This window comes from Columba livia, chromosome 20 (assembly GCF_036013475.1).
Source record: "Columba livia isolate bColLiv1 breed racing homer chromosome 20, bColLiv1.pat.W.v2, whole genome shotgun sequence".
Taxonomy (NCBI): Eukaryota; Metazoa; Chordata; class Aves; order Columbiformes; family Columbidae; genus Columba; species Columba livia.
In genome coordinates this window covers 4160389-4173986 of record NC_088621.1, presented here as the reverse complement: position 1 = coordinate 4173986, position 13598 = coordinate 4160389, and the positions used below count along the sequence as shown (strand labels likewise).

Genomic DNA, 13598 nt, shown 5'->3' with positions numbered 1-13598 from the left:
CAAATGGGAGGATTTGGTGTTTTCCTCCAAGGGAAGGAATGGCAGTGTCTAGGCATGCGTTAGAAAATGACATTTTGGCCTCTCCTGTACTTTAAAGTTGCACTGACAGAGCTCCCCTTATTATAAACTTGAGGTTTGTTTTATCTTCTTATTCTTTCACTCCTTCAGAACCATGCCCTTATCTAATAGGTGACTCATTTTAAGTCAGTCCTTGTAGAGACTAAACTAGTAATGGAGAATCATTATGAAGAATGTAGTCAGATGTTTGGCGGCTGATAAATGGAGCGTCATCCAGTGTAATATAGTTACTAGTAGGGATAGGTCTGTATGCCTACAGGAGTTAAGTGGGAGACAGCTGATCCTGCCGAAGGACTCTTATCATCCGCATCTCTTTCAGGTTGGGATCTATGTTTGATTTGACAACAGAAATGGTATCCCTAAAAAAAAGATTGCTGCTTTTTTCAGGATTTGCTCAGATATTAAGTGTTTACCCGTGTATCCTACGCATACACATCAAGTATTACACTAATGAGAGATCCTTAGACTCTTCCCATACAGCTTAATCGATCAGCTTCTTCTGTTGTGGATCCTTTGAGGAGTTGAGCAGTGAACATCATGGTGTTGATGTAAATTTATTTTGATTTGGAACCTTAAGATGATTTTGCCTGTTAAATAATTAAATGACATACTAAATTAACAACCGAAAAAAGGTAACAGTTTTATAACATCTTTCTATTCCTTTTATTTTCTACAGAAATGGCAGGATATTATTAAGGAAGTCAAGTTCCTCCAAAGAATAAAACACCCTAACAGTATAGAATACAAAGGCTGCTATTTGCGGGAGCATACAGCATGGGTAAGCATCTGCTGCGCTCTGCGCTTCTCTTGCTGTGGTTAAGGACACTTTAAAATATCTCCAGCTGCTTTCAAGAGGCACCTGAACACTCACACAGACTCAGATGAGCAAAGCCAAGGATCTTACAGATGCTCGGCAAACTGAGTGTAGGCTTGGGAAACAAGATTTAGGGAAATTTTCACCTGCAGAGTAAGGTGATTGGGTTGTTGTTCTTGAGGATTTAGCTTGATGGACTGAGTGTTTGAAATAAATAGTAGTGGGGGAGTCCAACAAATTCATCCATCACTTTTCTTGCTGTAAGGAAAGGTGAGAATTTAACAACGTGTTTGTTGAGTAGTAACTGTTGAGTAGTCACTGAGTAGTCACAATTCAGTACTTCACAGGTTAATGGAACGTGTTCCAGAAGCAGGTGTTCAGTTGTACTTTAATGCAATAGGCCAATAAATGTAATTAAAGTATGTTTTGAGTCATTACTATTTCTATTATTTACCTAAATTCTTCCATTGTATATTGTTTACTACTGTTGTTATTTGTGTGTGTGTGTGTGTTCAGGCGACAAAACCAACCAGCTGGTTTTATCTCTGGCTGTCATCTCCTAATTGATTTATTACATTTGATTTAAACAAAAAAAAACCCAAACCTCCCAAGCTAAATTGGGTTTATTTGACTTTTTGTGCATCAAAACATGCGTGTAGGAATAGATGTGATTGACTATGAAGAGAAAGCATTTCATCAAACAAAATATGGGATGTACACATCTCATTGGCAAAGTTTATGTAGCGCGATATACAAAAAAAATCATATTGTTGAAGTAATAGTTTAATTTGTAAGTACTACTGTTAATGTATTAGTTTCAATAAATCTGTAGGACAAAGTTTTAGTGTCTTTTTTGTTTTTGAAATCTCACTGGGACAAAATCTTAAGTAAATCCTGAAATAGCCCTTTAATACTCTGATAAGCTTGTTAAATGCAGTTTAACATTCCTGTTAAGTACGTGCATATAAAATAAGGTAGATAATACAACACATAACTGGTTAGGAAGGTGCATTTGCCTGCCTTACAAGTTCGTTGCTTGTTGCTGTGCTAATTGCAGTGGGAGCTGAGCTGTCCCTGTGGGCCGGGTCAGGGTGACGGGGATCGGAGGGGGCTCGTGTCAGAACCTGCATTGTGCGCACCAGTGGTCATTTCTAGATAGCGATCTAGAAAACGTGCATTCTAGAGAGCTTCTAACAACTATTTTGATTTCTTCCCCTACAGCTCGTTATGGAATATTGTTTAGGATCAGCATCAGACTTACTAGAAGGTACGTCACGCACGTTTATTTGATTGCAAGTCAGAAGTGTAGTACTGAAGTAGGAGGGTACAGCGTCACAGATTGTCCCTGAGTATATACTTTTATTTGGCGGCAGAGTGTGCGCGAACAGTTGCGCTTTTCCAAATTCTTGCATGTCTGTAGCGGTTTTTCTATAGAATATCGGCTTTCTCAGGTGCCTACTTTCTCCTTGGTTCCTATTATTTTAAAGTTGTCAGTCAGCTATTGATTTTCTTCTGAGTTTTAGGTTCTTCTGCCATGACAGTTCAAGATTTATTTCTGAAAATGCTGGCTGTTGATCCTAATGCTTACTAACAACTGTAGACCTGTGGACTAAAATAGAGTTTTCCTTTATGAGGTCTTTAGTTAAATGGTCATTTTTCTATCAGGCTTCTTGAAGTGAACTTTCTTGAAGATGTATGTGTGGGCAGTGAGTTGTTAATCTCCTTCCCTTGCCAGAAGCGTTTCAGGACAAAAGGCCAGAGAGTCATCTGTATTGCTGCAGTTTATTTATTCATGTGTGAATTGTCGTGAAGTTCTAGGGTTTGTAATTTAGCTTCATTAAAGAAAAATTGAATATTGAGTCTCAAATAGGTATTTGGGAGAATGGCCACAGAACTGGCAGGAATGTCATTTATGGTTGCAAAGTAGTCTCTTTTGGATAGTAAATAGCTGCCGTTTTACAGTCAGAAGATTACATCTCATTATAGAATGTACTCTACGCTGCGAAACTATTCTTACGTTGGCTTCTCATACCAAACCTAGTAAAAAAGAAGTTTTAGTGTTTTCTCTCTGTTTACATTGTTAACACTACGCACTTGCATGCTGAAAACTGCCTTGTTTTGTTTAATATTGAATTTCAAATAAATTCTTTCCTTAAGTTCATAAAAAGCCATTGCAAGAAGTGGAAATAGCAGCAATTACCCATGGTGCTCTCCAGGGATTAGCATACTTGCATTCTCACAATATGATCCATAGGTAAGTGGTTATACTTCTGTTGTCTCACACGCTTACAGGTAATTTACTTGTTGATTGTATCTCCTTCGTCCCAAAGTTGATATTTGCAAGCAGAGATTTTCTTTTTGCAGTGTCTGGATGCTCCCAAACTAGTGATTTAAAGCAGTCACATACTAGCAAGTTATGTATCTCCTTGTGCACTGTCTCTTACAGCTGGTGTTCGTAATTTCTGTAGAATTGCTTTGAGTCTGCTCAGCTTTTCAGTAATTGACACAGCACTGGTTGGTCGGTGGAGCAGGGAATAGCCAGGCAGGCTGACTTCACCAAATGTGAACAGGGACAGAGATTGCTGGGGAGGGGGGCAGCGCTAATGCTTGAAAAATGACTTTTACATGAACACACGTGTTGAGAAACACACGGTAAGCACGGGATGCAAGTGATCTTTGTGTTTGAAGTACCTGCTGCATTTCAGTAGGATGAAGGGTTTGAATAGTTACGTTACTAGGACTTTCTGAAGAAGGTTTTATAAAGGACATAGCTGGTTTAGAAGGTTTTACTGCGCTGCATATGAAGCTTATCCAGGTGTGATATGTTAAGCTGATTTTTAAGACAAACTAGATTCTAAGATCAAGAGCCATGTTAAGCTATTAACCTAAAGGTTAAAGCTTTTGTATTTGGAGAAAATGTGGGTATTCTGCAGCTTGAACATGTGTGAACTGGTGTGTTTTGTAGTCAGTCCTATAGAAGGTTTTCTTTTTTCGGAGAGGAATAATACTGCCATTTGTATTTTATAACCAGAGATATCAAGGCAGGAAACATCCTGCTGACAGAGCCAGGACAGGTGAAACTTGCTGACTTCGGGTCTGCTTCCATAGCATCTCCTGCCAACTCATTTGTGGGGACGCCATATTGGTAAGCCGAGAGTTTCACGCATTTCTGGCTTTGTGAAGTAAAAGGATCATTTATTGGGCATTTAAGGTGCTTGGGCTTTATTGGAGCTAGCTTTGTAATCTTCCGGTTGCGGTAGCGATAAAATGTACTTTGCAAAAAAAGATTAAATAGTAATTAGGCTCTGACTTCAAGAAACTATGAACCCTTGTTTGCAAAAAGTAATAAAAATATTTTGTCGTTTTACTTTACCTCACTTTAACTGGTCGATTAAATCATCTGTAATATATTTTAATCACTCCCCCCAGTGGTTTTAACAATTCTTATGTTCTCACCGCGTCTGGTTGTTGAAATAACTGAAGTGTTTTTTCTTTCATAGGAAAGGCCAGGTTCATTGAACAAACCCCTTTGCAGATCCCTTGTATGCTTTTGATCTCTTACACCTACTCTGTGGTGTTTACACAACTGCATGCTATAATTATTTCACCAGAGCTGTCCAGCCAGCTAAATGGTTGGAAATGCGGGAGGGCGAGAAGGTGATGCTGCTGTAACCTAAAAGAGCAGGAGAAATGCGTGGCCTCTGTAGGCTCGTACTAGAGAGGGAGCCTGGGCTTTGTTCCCCGTGTCCCATGTTCATGCCTTATACCATGGGGAATGATGTGTTCACGGCAGCTGAAATCAGTAAACCAGCCTGTTTCCTTGAAATACTGATGATGATAATGTGTTCCGTGGCCCAGAATTTTATGAGCGCCGATTTCCTTTTCTAGGATGGCCCCAGAAGTGATTTTAGCCATGGATGAAGGGCAGTATGATGGCAAAGTAGATGTTTGGTCTCTTGGAATTACCTGTATTGAGTTAGGTAAGTTATTTTCTTTGAGAATTTATAAAATGGAGTTATTTAATCCCTAGAACTTATTAACCTGCATTACCGTGCAGAAGATCTATTCTTCCTTCCTTGTCTGGCTTTCTCTGGGACTTGCATTTTAGAGGAAAGAGCTAAATGTGCTCTCTAGAATTCAAGCCAAGTCTCCAATTTGATGTTTATTGAACTGGTGTTTTCATTACCCAAAGAAAAAGAGTTATATAGACAAAGGAAATAGCCCAGCTACTTCACTAAAGGTGTTCGTATTCTATGGAAGAGGCAGTTAACTTTTGAACTGAAAAACAGTCTATTTGCTGAACTCCTTTAGAAACGAACCATTAAAAGTGCCAGTGTGAAAAATATATTTAGTGTTATAAGTTTGTATTGTTTGCATGAAAACTTAAGGTATATTAACAACAATATTGACATTTGGGATAAGCGGACAGCTTCAAAGCTGTATTCAGTGTTTGTCGTCTCTTGTGAATTGATTTGGCTGGAAAATATCTTTTTTAAAAAAAAAAAGGTAGGGAATAATCCAGTTTTGAAGCGGTAACCTGTAAATCAAACACGAGAAGCAACAGCACTGCCATTACAATTGACTCCTTGAAGCAGGATATCAATCCCAAACATACTGTGATACTGTGATCAATTTTAAAGGGCTGCGTTTGTATGGCATTCTATTTAAATTTAACATGTAGTGTTTTCTTGGAACAAAACTACACCTTGTGAAGCACAGCGCTGCTCGGGTGTGAGTCAGACCCAGCTCTGTGGAAGCATGGAGCTCTAAGTTTGTCTCGGGCCGTCTCGCTGCGCCCGGGTCCATCCTGCCCTCCTTGTCACATCCCATCACCCCGAGCTCTCAGGAACACACTAATCCATGCGAACCGCACAGTTTAGCTAAAAACGCCGTCTGGCATTCCAAACTGTCAACTTCATTTTCTTCCAGGACGTGAAATAGATTCTTCAGAGCAGAGATTTTTTTTGGGGGGGGGTGGGTTACCCATATAAAGCCAAGTCCAAGGGGTGTGACTGTCATGACAGAACCCTGCTCTGAGCACAGTGAGGAGACTTGGCCGGCTGCAGGAATGCGGTGAGCTCATGGCCACCACACCCCCGGGCGCCTTCCCTTTCTGCAAGATGAAGCGTTTAGGCTTCATCTACGGCTTCTAGCGTCGGTGGGAGGTGAGACTAGGTCAGGGCGGTAGAGCGTTGTAGGCTGGGTCGGTGCGGTTATCTCATTTGTGTTGGTTTGAATAAGCATGGGAAGAAAGCAGAAAAAATGAGGTGTCTGGTAGGCTTCTCAAACTATCACTTAGTCTTGGAAGTGGCCTCATTGAGGGCTCAGTTTCACCATTTCCTGAAGGTTTCTGTTTTATTCAGGTTGAGTTAAGAGGAAAAAAAAGCTATGGAGAACAGTCAGTTGATGTAGTTTAAGGGGTCAGTTAAAATAGTTTAATGGATAATCAGTCTGATCCTCGATAGCAGCAGCTAGTTATCTAGCAGATTAGAGAAGGTAAAGTGCCACATATGAGGAAAGGCTTAACTCCTCAATTTATCCGTTCTGAGGAATTTGTAGGGCTTAGTCCATCCTGTGATAGCCATGAGTGACCCGTGATCTCTGCATAGCTTACTGCTTCTATTCGACTCAAAATTGAAAAGCAGAATGAGAAAATAAGCAATATTGTTTGTTTGTTTGGGTTTTGCTGTTTGTGGGTTTGTTTTTGTTCGTGTGGGTTTTTTTGTTGGTGGTTTTAAATTCTTTTCAGGATGAAAGTTTTCCGTTGCATTTTCACTTGTGTAGGAACATCCTCGTGGCCTGACCAGCTTCTCCAGAGTGTTTATGGCAAGGCTGAGCTTCATAGGTTCACCCCATAAACATTCTGATGAAGCTTCAATTTTGTTGTTACAGTGAGATCATATCCTTCCTCATTAAGCTTTCATGCTGTGTCAGTCTATAAGAGTAACACAAGCTTGGAAAAGAGAGAAGAGCCAAGGAGAATGCAACTCTCAAAATAGTCTAAAGAGTTGGCCTGTTCTGACTTCCTGCCCATGTGCTTAGTCAGTTAAGTGCGATTTGCTGGTTGTTGTGACCAGCTTTTTTGTCACTGTTGTGCTGCTAGAATTAAATATTTGTTAGCTTTTTAGCAATTGTAGTTCAGAAAAAAAACAGAGGGGGAAGAGGGGATATGAAATCAAGAATGCCTAGTGGCTAAACACCGAGTACAGAGCTTACTGTTAACTTACTCCTATTTTAGTACATTACAATGAGTCAGAGAACTCAACTATGATAAACCACGTAATTTAAAAGCTTGAGAGGACAAGGCATTTGATCTTCAAAGCGCTTTCATCTTCTGCAATGGTACAGGACACATGCCAACATATCTGTCTGATTGCAGGGTAGGGTTGGTTTGGGGTTCCGTGTTCAGGCAATAGTGATTCTGCTGATGTGGTTTTCTTTTTAAAGGGATGTAAACTAAAAAAGAGCGAAAACATGAGACTATCTCCCTATATAAAAACTGTTTTCTTTTGTGTGTAGCGGAAAGGAAGCCTCCTTTGTTTAATATGAACGCAATGAGTGCCTTATATCACATAGCGCAGAATGAATCCCCTACACTCCAGTCTAATGAATGGTGAGTATTACTGAGGGAGGAATGTTGCAGGGAATTGCTGTAAATGGAGTGCTTTGTCATGCCAAGTTCTTGAAATGGCTGGATTCCTGTTGGGAGGATGTGAGCTGGAAGGTTCCTATTAAGTTCACTATACATTTTATATAGAAAAGTGACCGATTACTAAATATGCATTTTACACTCTAGAATGTAGTAGAAGCAGAACATCCTGCTGGAAGAGCACCGGATCCTGTAAAAAATTCAGTTCATGGGTCAGTAGACTTTTGAAGCTCCCTTGCTAGCCAAAAATGTGGGGTTTAGTGTTTTTTAATCACAAACCACACTGTCAGTTCCTAAATCCTGTTTTGTTGAAGTGCTGCTTTGCAAGTTGAAGACACTGCTTGTGTGTGGCAAGTGTCGGTGGCATAAACTTCAGAAGAATAAAGCACAGTAGTCAAATGTTGTGCCTCCCAGCCTCAACAACTGGCTTTTGAAACAGCAAACACAGTAAACTAATTGCCAAAGTTAAAAACTTCCTGACTGTGTTTTTCTGAGCCGTAGTCCTCGGCCTCTAGCGTAATACATTGTACCTTATTTTTAGAAATGTTTTCTCCTGCTGAGATTTTTCTGGTCAGGCTGTTTCACACTCTGGTGCTTGACAAAACATTCAACTCATTTAATGCGTTTTTCTGACCAAAAAATGCAATAATTTCATTTGCTGAAAAATTGCAGTAGCAACACCCCCCCATGACGGGCCAGGGGGGAGCAGTGGGGGAGGAAAGAAATAAACCCCATACAATCGATGCGCTGCTCTTTTCGGGGTACAATCCTGCCCTTCTGAAGACTTGTGTTCAGAGAAGGAAAGGGCAAAATACAGAATTTCAGCTTGCAGAAGGAGAGAAGTTACTAAACAAATGATGGCCTTGAGTCTCGCTTGTGACAGATTGCACAATAGGGTAGAGGTTGTGTCTGAGGGGCCAAAGGCATTTCGGGAGTTGTGCGTTGATGGTTTGTGGGTGAAACACCTGGGCACAGAGGTGGGATGGGGCAGGGGCTCTGCCCTTGTGGAGTTTGTGCCATATAGAGTTGGACGGGATTGATGCTCTCACAGAGATATATGGGTGTCTGTCTTTATGCGGAACTTCCCTTCCTCTTGAATTGCCCCAATTTTTGCATTCTTAAGCTGAAACATTTTGTCTGGAAGCTGAAATTAAAGGGATTTACCTACTAGTAGCAGTGGGCTTTGGCTTGACTCGGGATGTCAGAGGCTGTGGTGTGAAGTGCTGGATCCGTGTGGTTTCTCCCCACTCTTTCTACCAGCACTGCCCAAATGTCCGTGTCTTGATTCCTTAATGAGCTTTGAAAAATAAACTGGGTTGTTAACTCAGATGTTTGTTTGGTTTATTGTTTTGTTTTGTTTTTTTTCCTCTTGCCACAGGTCTGATTATTTTCGAAACTTCGTAGATTCTTGCCTCCAGAAAATTCCTCAAGACAGGCCTACATCAGAGGAGCTTCTGAAGGTGGGCTTGCTTGCCCTTTTTGTTTTCCACATGCTATTTAAAAGGGTCCGTGCCCTGTGACGCTCTTCTGTCTCACCTACCGTACTGGGTTACGGTTAACGATGCTCTTTGCCTGTTGCCCCAACACTTTTGAGCTGAGGAGGATGCTGAGCTGATGGTCCCGCTTTACTGCCCCTTTGCAGGGTCTCAGGTGGTCCCCAGGTGACTCTCCACGCCAGCCTTGTTCTCATCATCAAAGAACCCCAGCGAGTGACACTGAATGACCACCAACTTGTCAGGAGTTTCAGTTTCTTAAGCTCAGTCTATCCTTCCAGTGATTATAATTAATCCTGACAGAGCTGCCATGCCTTAGTTAACAAATACCTTGCGTTACTTCCCGCTTTATTCTATGCTATATATACACCCCTAAAGGCTTTTTATCCTCTCCCATCCCCTATGTGCTTTACGTGTAGAACTGAAATCTGCTGTTCTAATAGTATCCCTGGGGGAACGGGAGCAGAGGAGAGCAGGTTTTTCCCCCATACTTTTCCTTGACATGAATAAGCCATCTGCAGGTTTTCTCCTGCTTTATTTCTTACCCGTTATTCTCTTCGTTTGTGTTCCTGTATGGTGCAGATACTTGATTTTCCTTGCTCTTGTCTGGAAACAAAGCCGATGTAGTAGATTGTTGCAAAAAGCTGACATGTTCCTAAGTGAACGCAGCTCACGCAGAAGTTCGGTGCTAGAGCTGCTTTATTGTATGACTTTGATGGATTTCCTTTGTGGCATCAGGTGGCATTCAGGATTTTGCTAACTTGTCATTCATTCTCTTCACAGTGCTCGTGACATTATTTTTGGGGATTTTTATCCCAGCCATGTTTTGTGTTAAACGGCAGTTTTCCAAAATTGGGCATTACTCGGAAATAGATGCTATTATGAAGGTTTTATCGTCACCTTTTTGCACGTTTTTGCTTAAAAGGTTCTGAGGACTTTTGCCTCTTTAAAAACTGTGTATTCAGAAAGCGAACGCAATTATCCAGTAAAGGTTTGGTGTGGGTGTGTAGTCCTGCCACTTCAGAACTCTGCAGATTGGTTTTATTTTGAGCATTGCACTGCAATTAAAGAGAACATTGATGGAAATTAAACGTTTGTGAATGTATTCCTTCCATGTCTATAGTCTGAAGCAGCTGCACGCCACTTTGCAGGGACAGGTAGGGAATGTGGCATGTTGGAAGTGGCAACGCCGTTCTCCAAAGGAACAAAATGAAACTAGCGGTGGTGTTAATAATGACTCATGCTTGCACAGCACATTTCATCTGACGGCTGCAAAAGCTGCTTCTGACATATACAGACAAGACTTGTTTTACCTATTGGCAAAACGTAACCACCTTTGCAGTGAAATGCAGTGAATATCCCCCAAAAAGGCATGTAACATGGCTAACGGTGTTAGGACCAGGTTCACTGTCTGTTTTATGACTTAGTATGTCAAATGTTTGACTCTCAAGCTTTTCTAAACAAGCAAATGGCTTTTATAGCAAGAGTATCTCATGAGTTAATTAACATTTGGTTAGAGATACTTAACCAGTCTAACACCTTTAGCATTTATATGTTATTTGTTACCCTTCCCCCTCTAAACCACAAGTAGATAGTGTCTCCAGATATCCCAACACCCAAAGAAGTCTAGGTTTAAACCAAGCCTGTTTTCATGGTACATGAAATACCATTTCTGGATTGTTTTGGGTTTTGTGGGTTTTTTTACTACTATATTTTTTGATGGATGTTTCCCATCAGAAGGCAGTTGTTCTGACATCTGTCTAGATCGTGAAGTCTAAAACCAACGCCAATGTAAGCTGTGAAGGTGTCCTCCTCCTGTGCGGGGAACAGGGCTAACAAACCCAACTAGAGCTCATAATGTGTCCTCAAAGCATGTGCACAAGAGGTCACTCGCCTATTTGTGTGTTCTACAGCACATGTTTGTTCTTCGGGAGCGGCCTGAAACAGTGTTAATAGACTTGATTCAGAGAACAAAGGATGCAGTGAGAGAACTGGACAACCTGCAGTACCGTAAGATGAAGAAGCTCCTCTTCCAGGAGGCGCACAATGGCCCTGCAGTCGAAACCCAGGAGGAGGAGGAGGTGAGAGAAACTTTGGATTCCATCACTGAAACAGAGAATGATGCTGTCGTTTAAATAACCCCAGCTCAGATATTGCTAAGACGAAGGAAGGCTCTTCGCTCGCCCGGCTGTAAGCTCTGCCTTCCTCCCTGCGCTCGGAATAACCCTACCTCAAGGCATGGACAAGGACAAACAGGGTAGATGGCTCGTGCTGGCAAGAAGCTGTGCCGTTGGTTCACGCTTGGGCTGTCAGCGTCCCGTTCTGTAAATCCCGGCTTGCCTTGCCTGTTTCTAAGGCTGTGTGAGGGCTGTTTCAGTAGCTGCAGTTAACCTCTATTTCGAGCGTATATACAAGGCCCTTGACAGTCTTCTGGTTTTGTCTGGAGAATGTTGTTCTGAGTCTAAGACATAGAAATTTGTACTTTATTTATTTTTTAAAAAAAGTCATCAAGGAAATGAATTGTTCTTTTTTGGGTTGCGTGCTGCGATCACCATGCAGAAATTGCAGTTCTCTCATAGACAGAAAGGCACCGTGCGAGGTGCAGGGTCCCAGCTGAGCACTGGGATGATGCTGGTGTCAGAACGGTTTCTGGTGACGCGCTGCTGCTGATACGTGATAGAGTTCAGCTTGTTAACAGGCTCGCTGGTGAAAAGAATCTGACATCAGCCAGTTAATCTTGACAAGGTTGATTCCTGTTCTCCCCAGCATCCCACAAGAGAAGTGTATTGTGGCAATGCCTGGAGGGTGGGAACTGCCAGGACACGGCGGGTAGATGCCTTTAGAAAGGAAACGAGTGAACATCTCATTTGGTAATGTCCACAGATACAACTGCGATGGATGTGGATTTTCTTAATAATCCCTTTCTCCTAGGAACAAGATCACGGTGTCGGCAGGACAGGAACGGTCAATAGTGTCGGGAGTAATCAGTCCATTCCTAGTATGTCTATCAGTGCCAGTAGCCAAAGCAGTAGTGTTAACAGTCTTCCAGATGCCTCGGATGATAAGAGCGAGCTGGATATGATGGAGGGGGACCACACCGTGATGTCAAATAGCTCTGTCATTCATTTAAAGCCGGTAAGCATTGGATTTTTACTGGATAACTTTGAAGGTGTAAAATGGGAGGGTATTTGGTTGACACAATAACAAAAAGTCGAGTGCTTCCTGTCCTAAGACATTATTTTGAGGTTCTAATATTGTGCCCCAAATATATTAATGTGCATGGGAAACTTAGGAAGGTCGCTGTAAAAACTGTTTATTCCTGACGATTTCAGTAAAAATTACTAGTTGAATTGTTTCAAAAGTAGTTTGCATTACTGTGAGGAGTCAGAATGGCAGGTTGTGAATAGGTTTGTTAATAGTTAGCGGATGCCCTTAATTTGCAGAACACTGCTTCATGGAACAAAAGGATGCGAGCATTCCCTCCTTTTACCTCCTAGTTAGTGAATTCTCAGAGACAGGACTCACAGCAGTGGTTGAAATCTGTTCCTGAAGCACAAAGCATCCCAACGCTTGAATATCATGAACAAAGATGCCTAGAAAAAGCGATGCAGCACTCTGGCCGTGGCAAGGCGTGAAGCTCTTCCCGTGTTACCCCCGCACGATGAAGGGTGAAGCGGGGAGCGTCCCGCTGAACCGTGCTGCTCTCGCTGCGAGGGGTTATCGCACCCTCTCTCAAAGCAGGAGCGTTCCCCCAGCTAATGAGAGGTGTGGTTAGAATGTTTTGTTCTTTGCCCAGATATGCAACAGATGGAGGTATTTCCTCGGGGAGTTAATTAGGATATCATATCTAACTACTAATCGCTCTGCGATGAATGACAAACTCAAAATAAGAATGTAGAATACACCGTGACAAATTTAAAGATTTGCTTTGAGGTGTTTCTGTCGTGGGCGTAATGAAAATCTTCCTCTGTCTTTCAGGGTTACAAAGATGTTTTTGTCTTTCAGACCTGATAGAATCTACTTTCTAGCTTTTATGTTTTGGTGAAGTAAACATTCTCAGTCTTCAGTTTTCCATTTATTTTTCTCATTTTCAGCTTTAATTAGTAATTTTCCTCCTAGTGATAAAAATGAGCAGTGAAATTTTCAAAAGCAAGGATCCTAGATCAGAGTACGCTCCTTCATCCAACTTACTGGCAGGAGGATCTTTCAGGACTACTGAATGTGAAATGCTTTTGTTTTGTTTCCTTTTAAATGTCTTTTGAACCAGACCAAAATAAAAATCTCGAGTAACGCAGATTCTCTTTATTCTCTCACATTAATATTTGCTGATAAGGAGGAAGAAAACTACAGAGAGGAGTCAGATCCTCGAACAAGGGCATCAGAACCCCAGTCTCCTCCCCAAGTATCTCGCCACAAGTCTCATTATCGCAACCGAGAGCACTTTGCTACTATACGCACAGCATCGCTGGTACGTTCGGGTTTGATTTTGATGAAGTTGTATAGGAAGGAATGCCTTTGAACATATATATAGCACTATGAAACTACTTAGAGCTATTAGGATTGC

At 41.6% G+C, this 13598-nt stretch overlaps 1 protein-coding gene across 1 annotated transcript in view; it reads left to right on the top strand.

The window, feature by feature from the left end:
• Positions 1-13598, top strand: part of TAOK1 (TAO kinase 1) — a 64146-nt gene that overhangs the window by 34627 nt on the left and 15921 nt on the right. The window contains exons 4-13 of the mRNA XM_065036836.1: positions 755-856; positions 2114-2159; positions 3050-3146; positions 3924-4037; positions 4781-4872; positions 7412-7505; positions 8920-9001; positions 10948-11115; positions 11966-12169; positions 13368-13502. Of these exons, the coding sequence (XP_064892908.1) occupies positions 755-856; positions 2114-2159; positions 3050-3146; positions 3924-4037; positions 4781-4872; positions 7412-7505; positions 8920-9001; positions 10948-11115; positions 11966-12169; positions 13368-13502 (1134 nt within the window). The remainder of the gene's footprint in view (positions 1-754; positions 857-2113; positions 2160-3049; positions 3147-3923; positions 4038-4780; positions 4873-7411; positions 7506-8919; positions 9002-10947; positions 11116-11965; positions 12170-13367; positions 13503-13598) is intronic.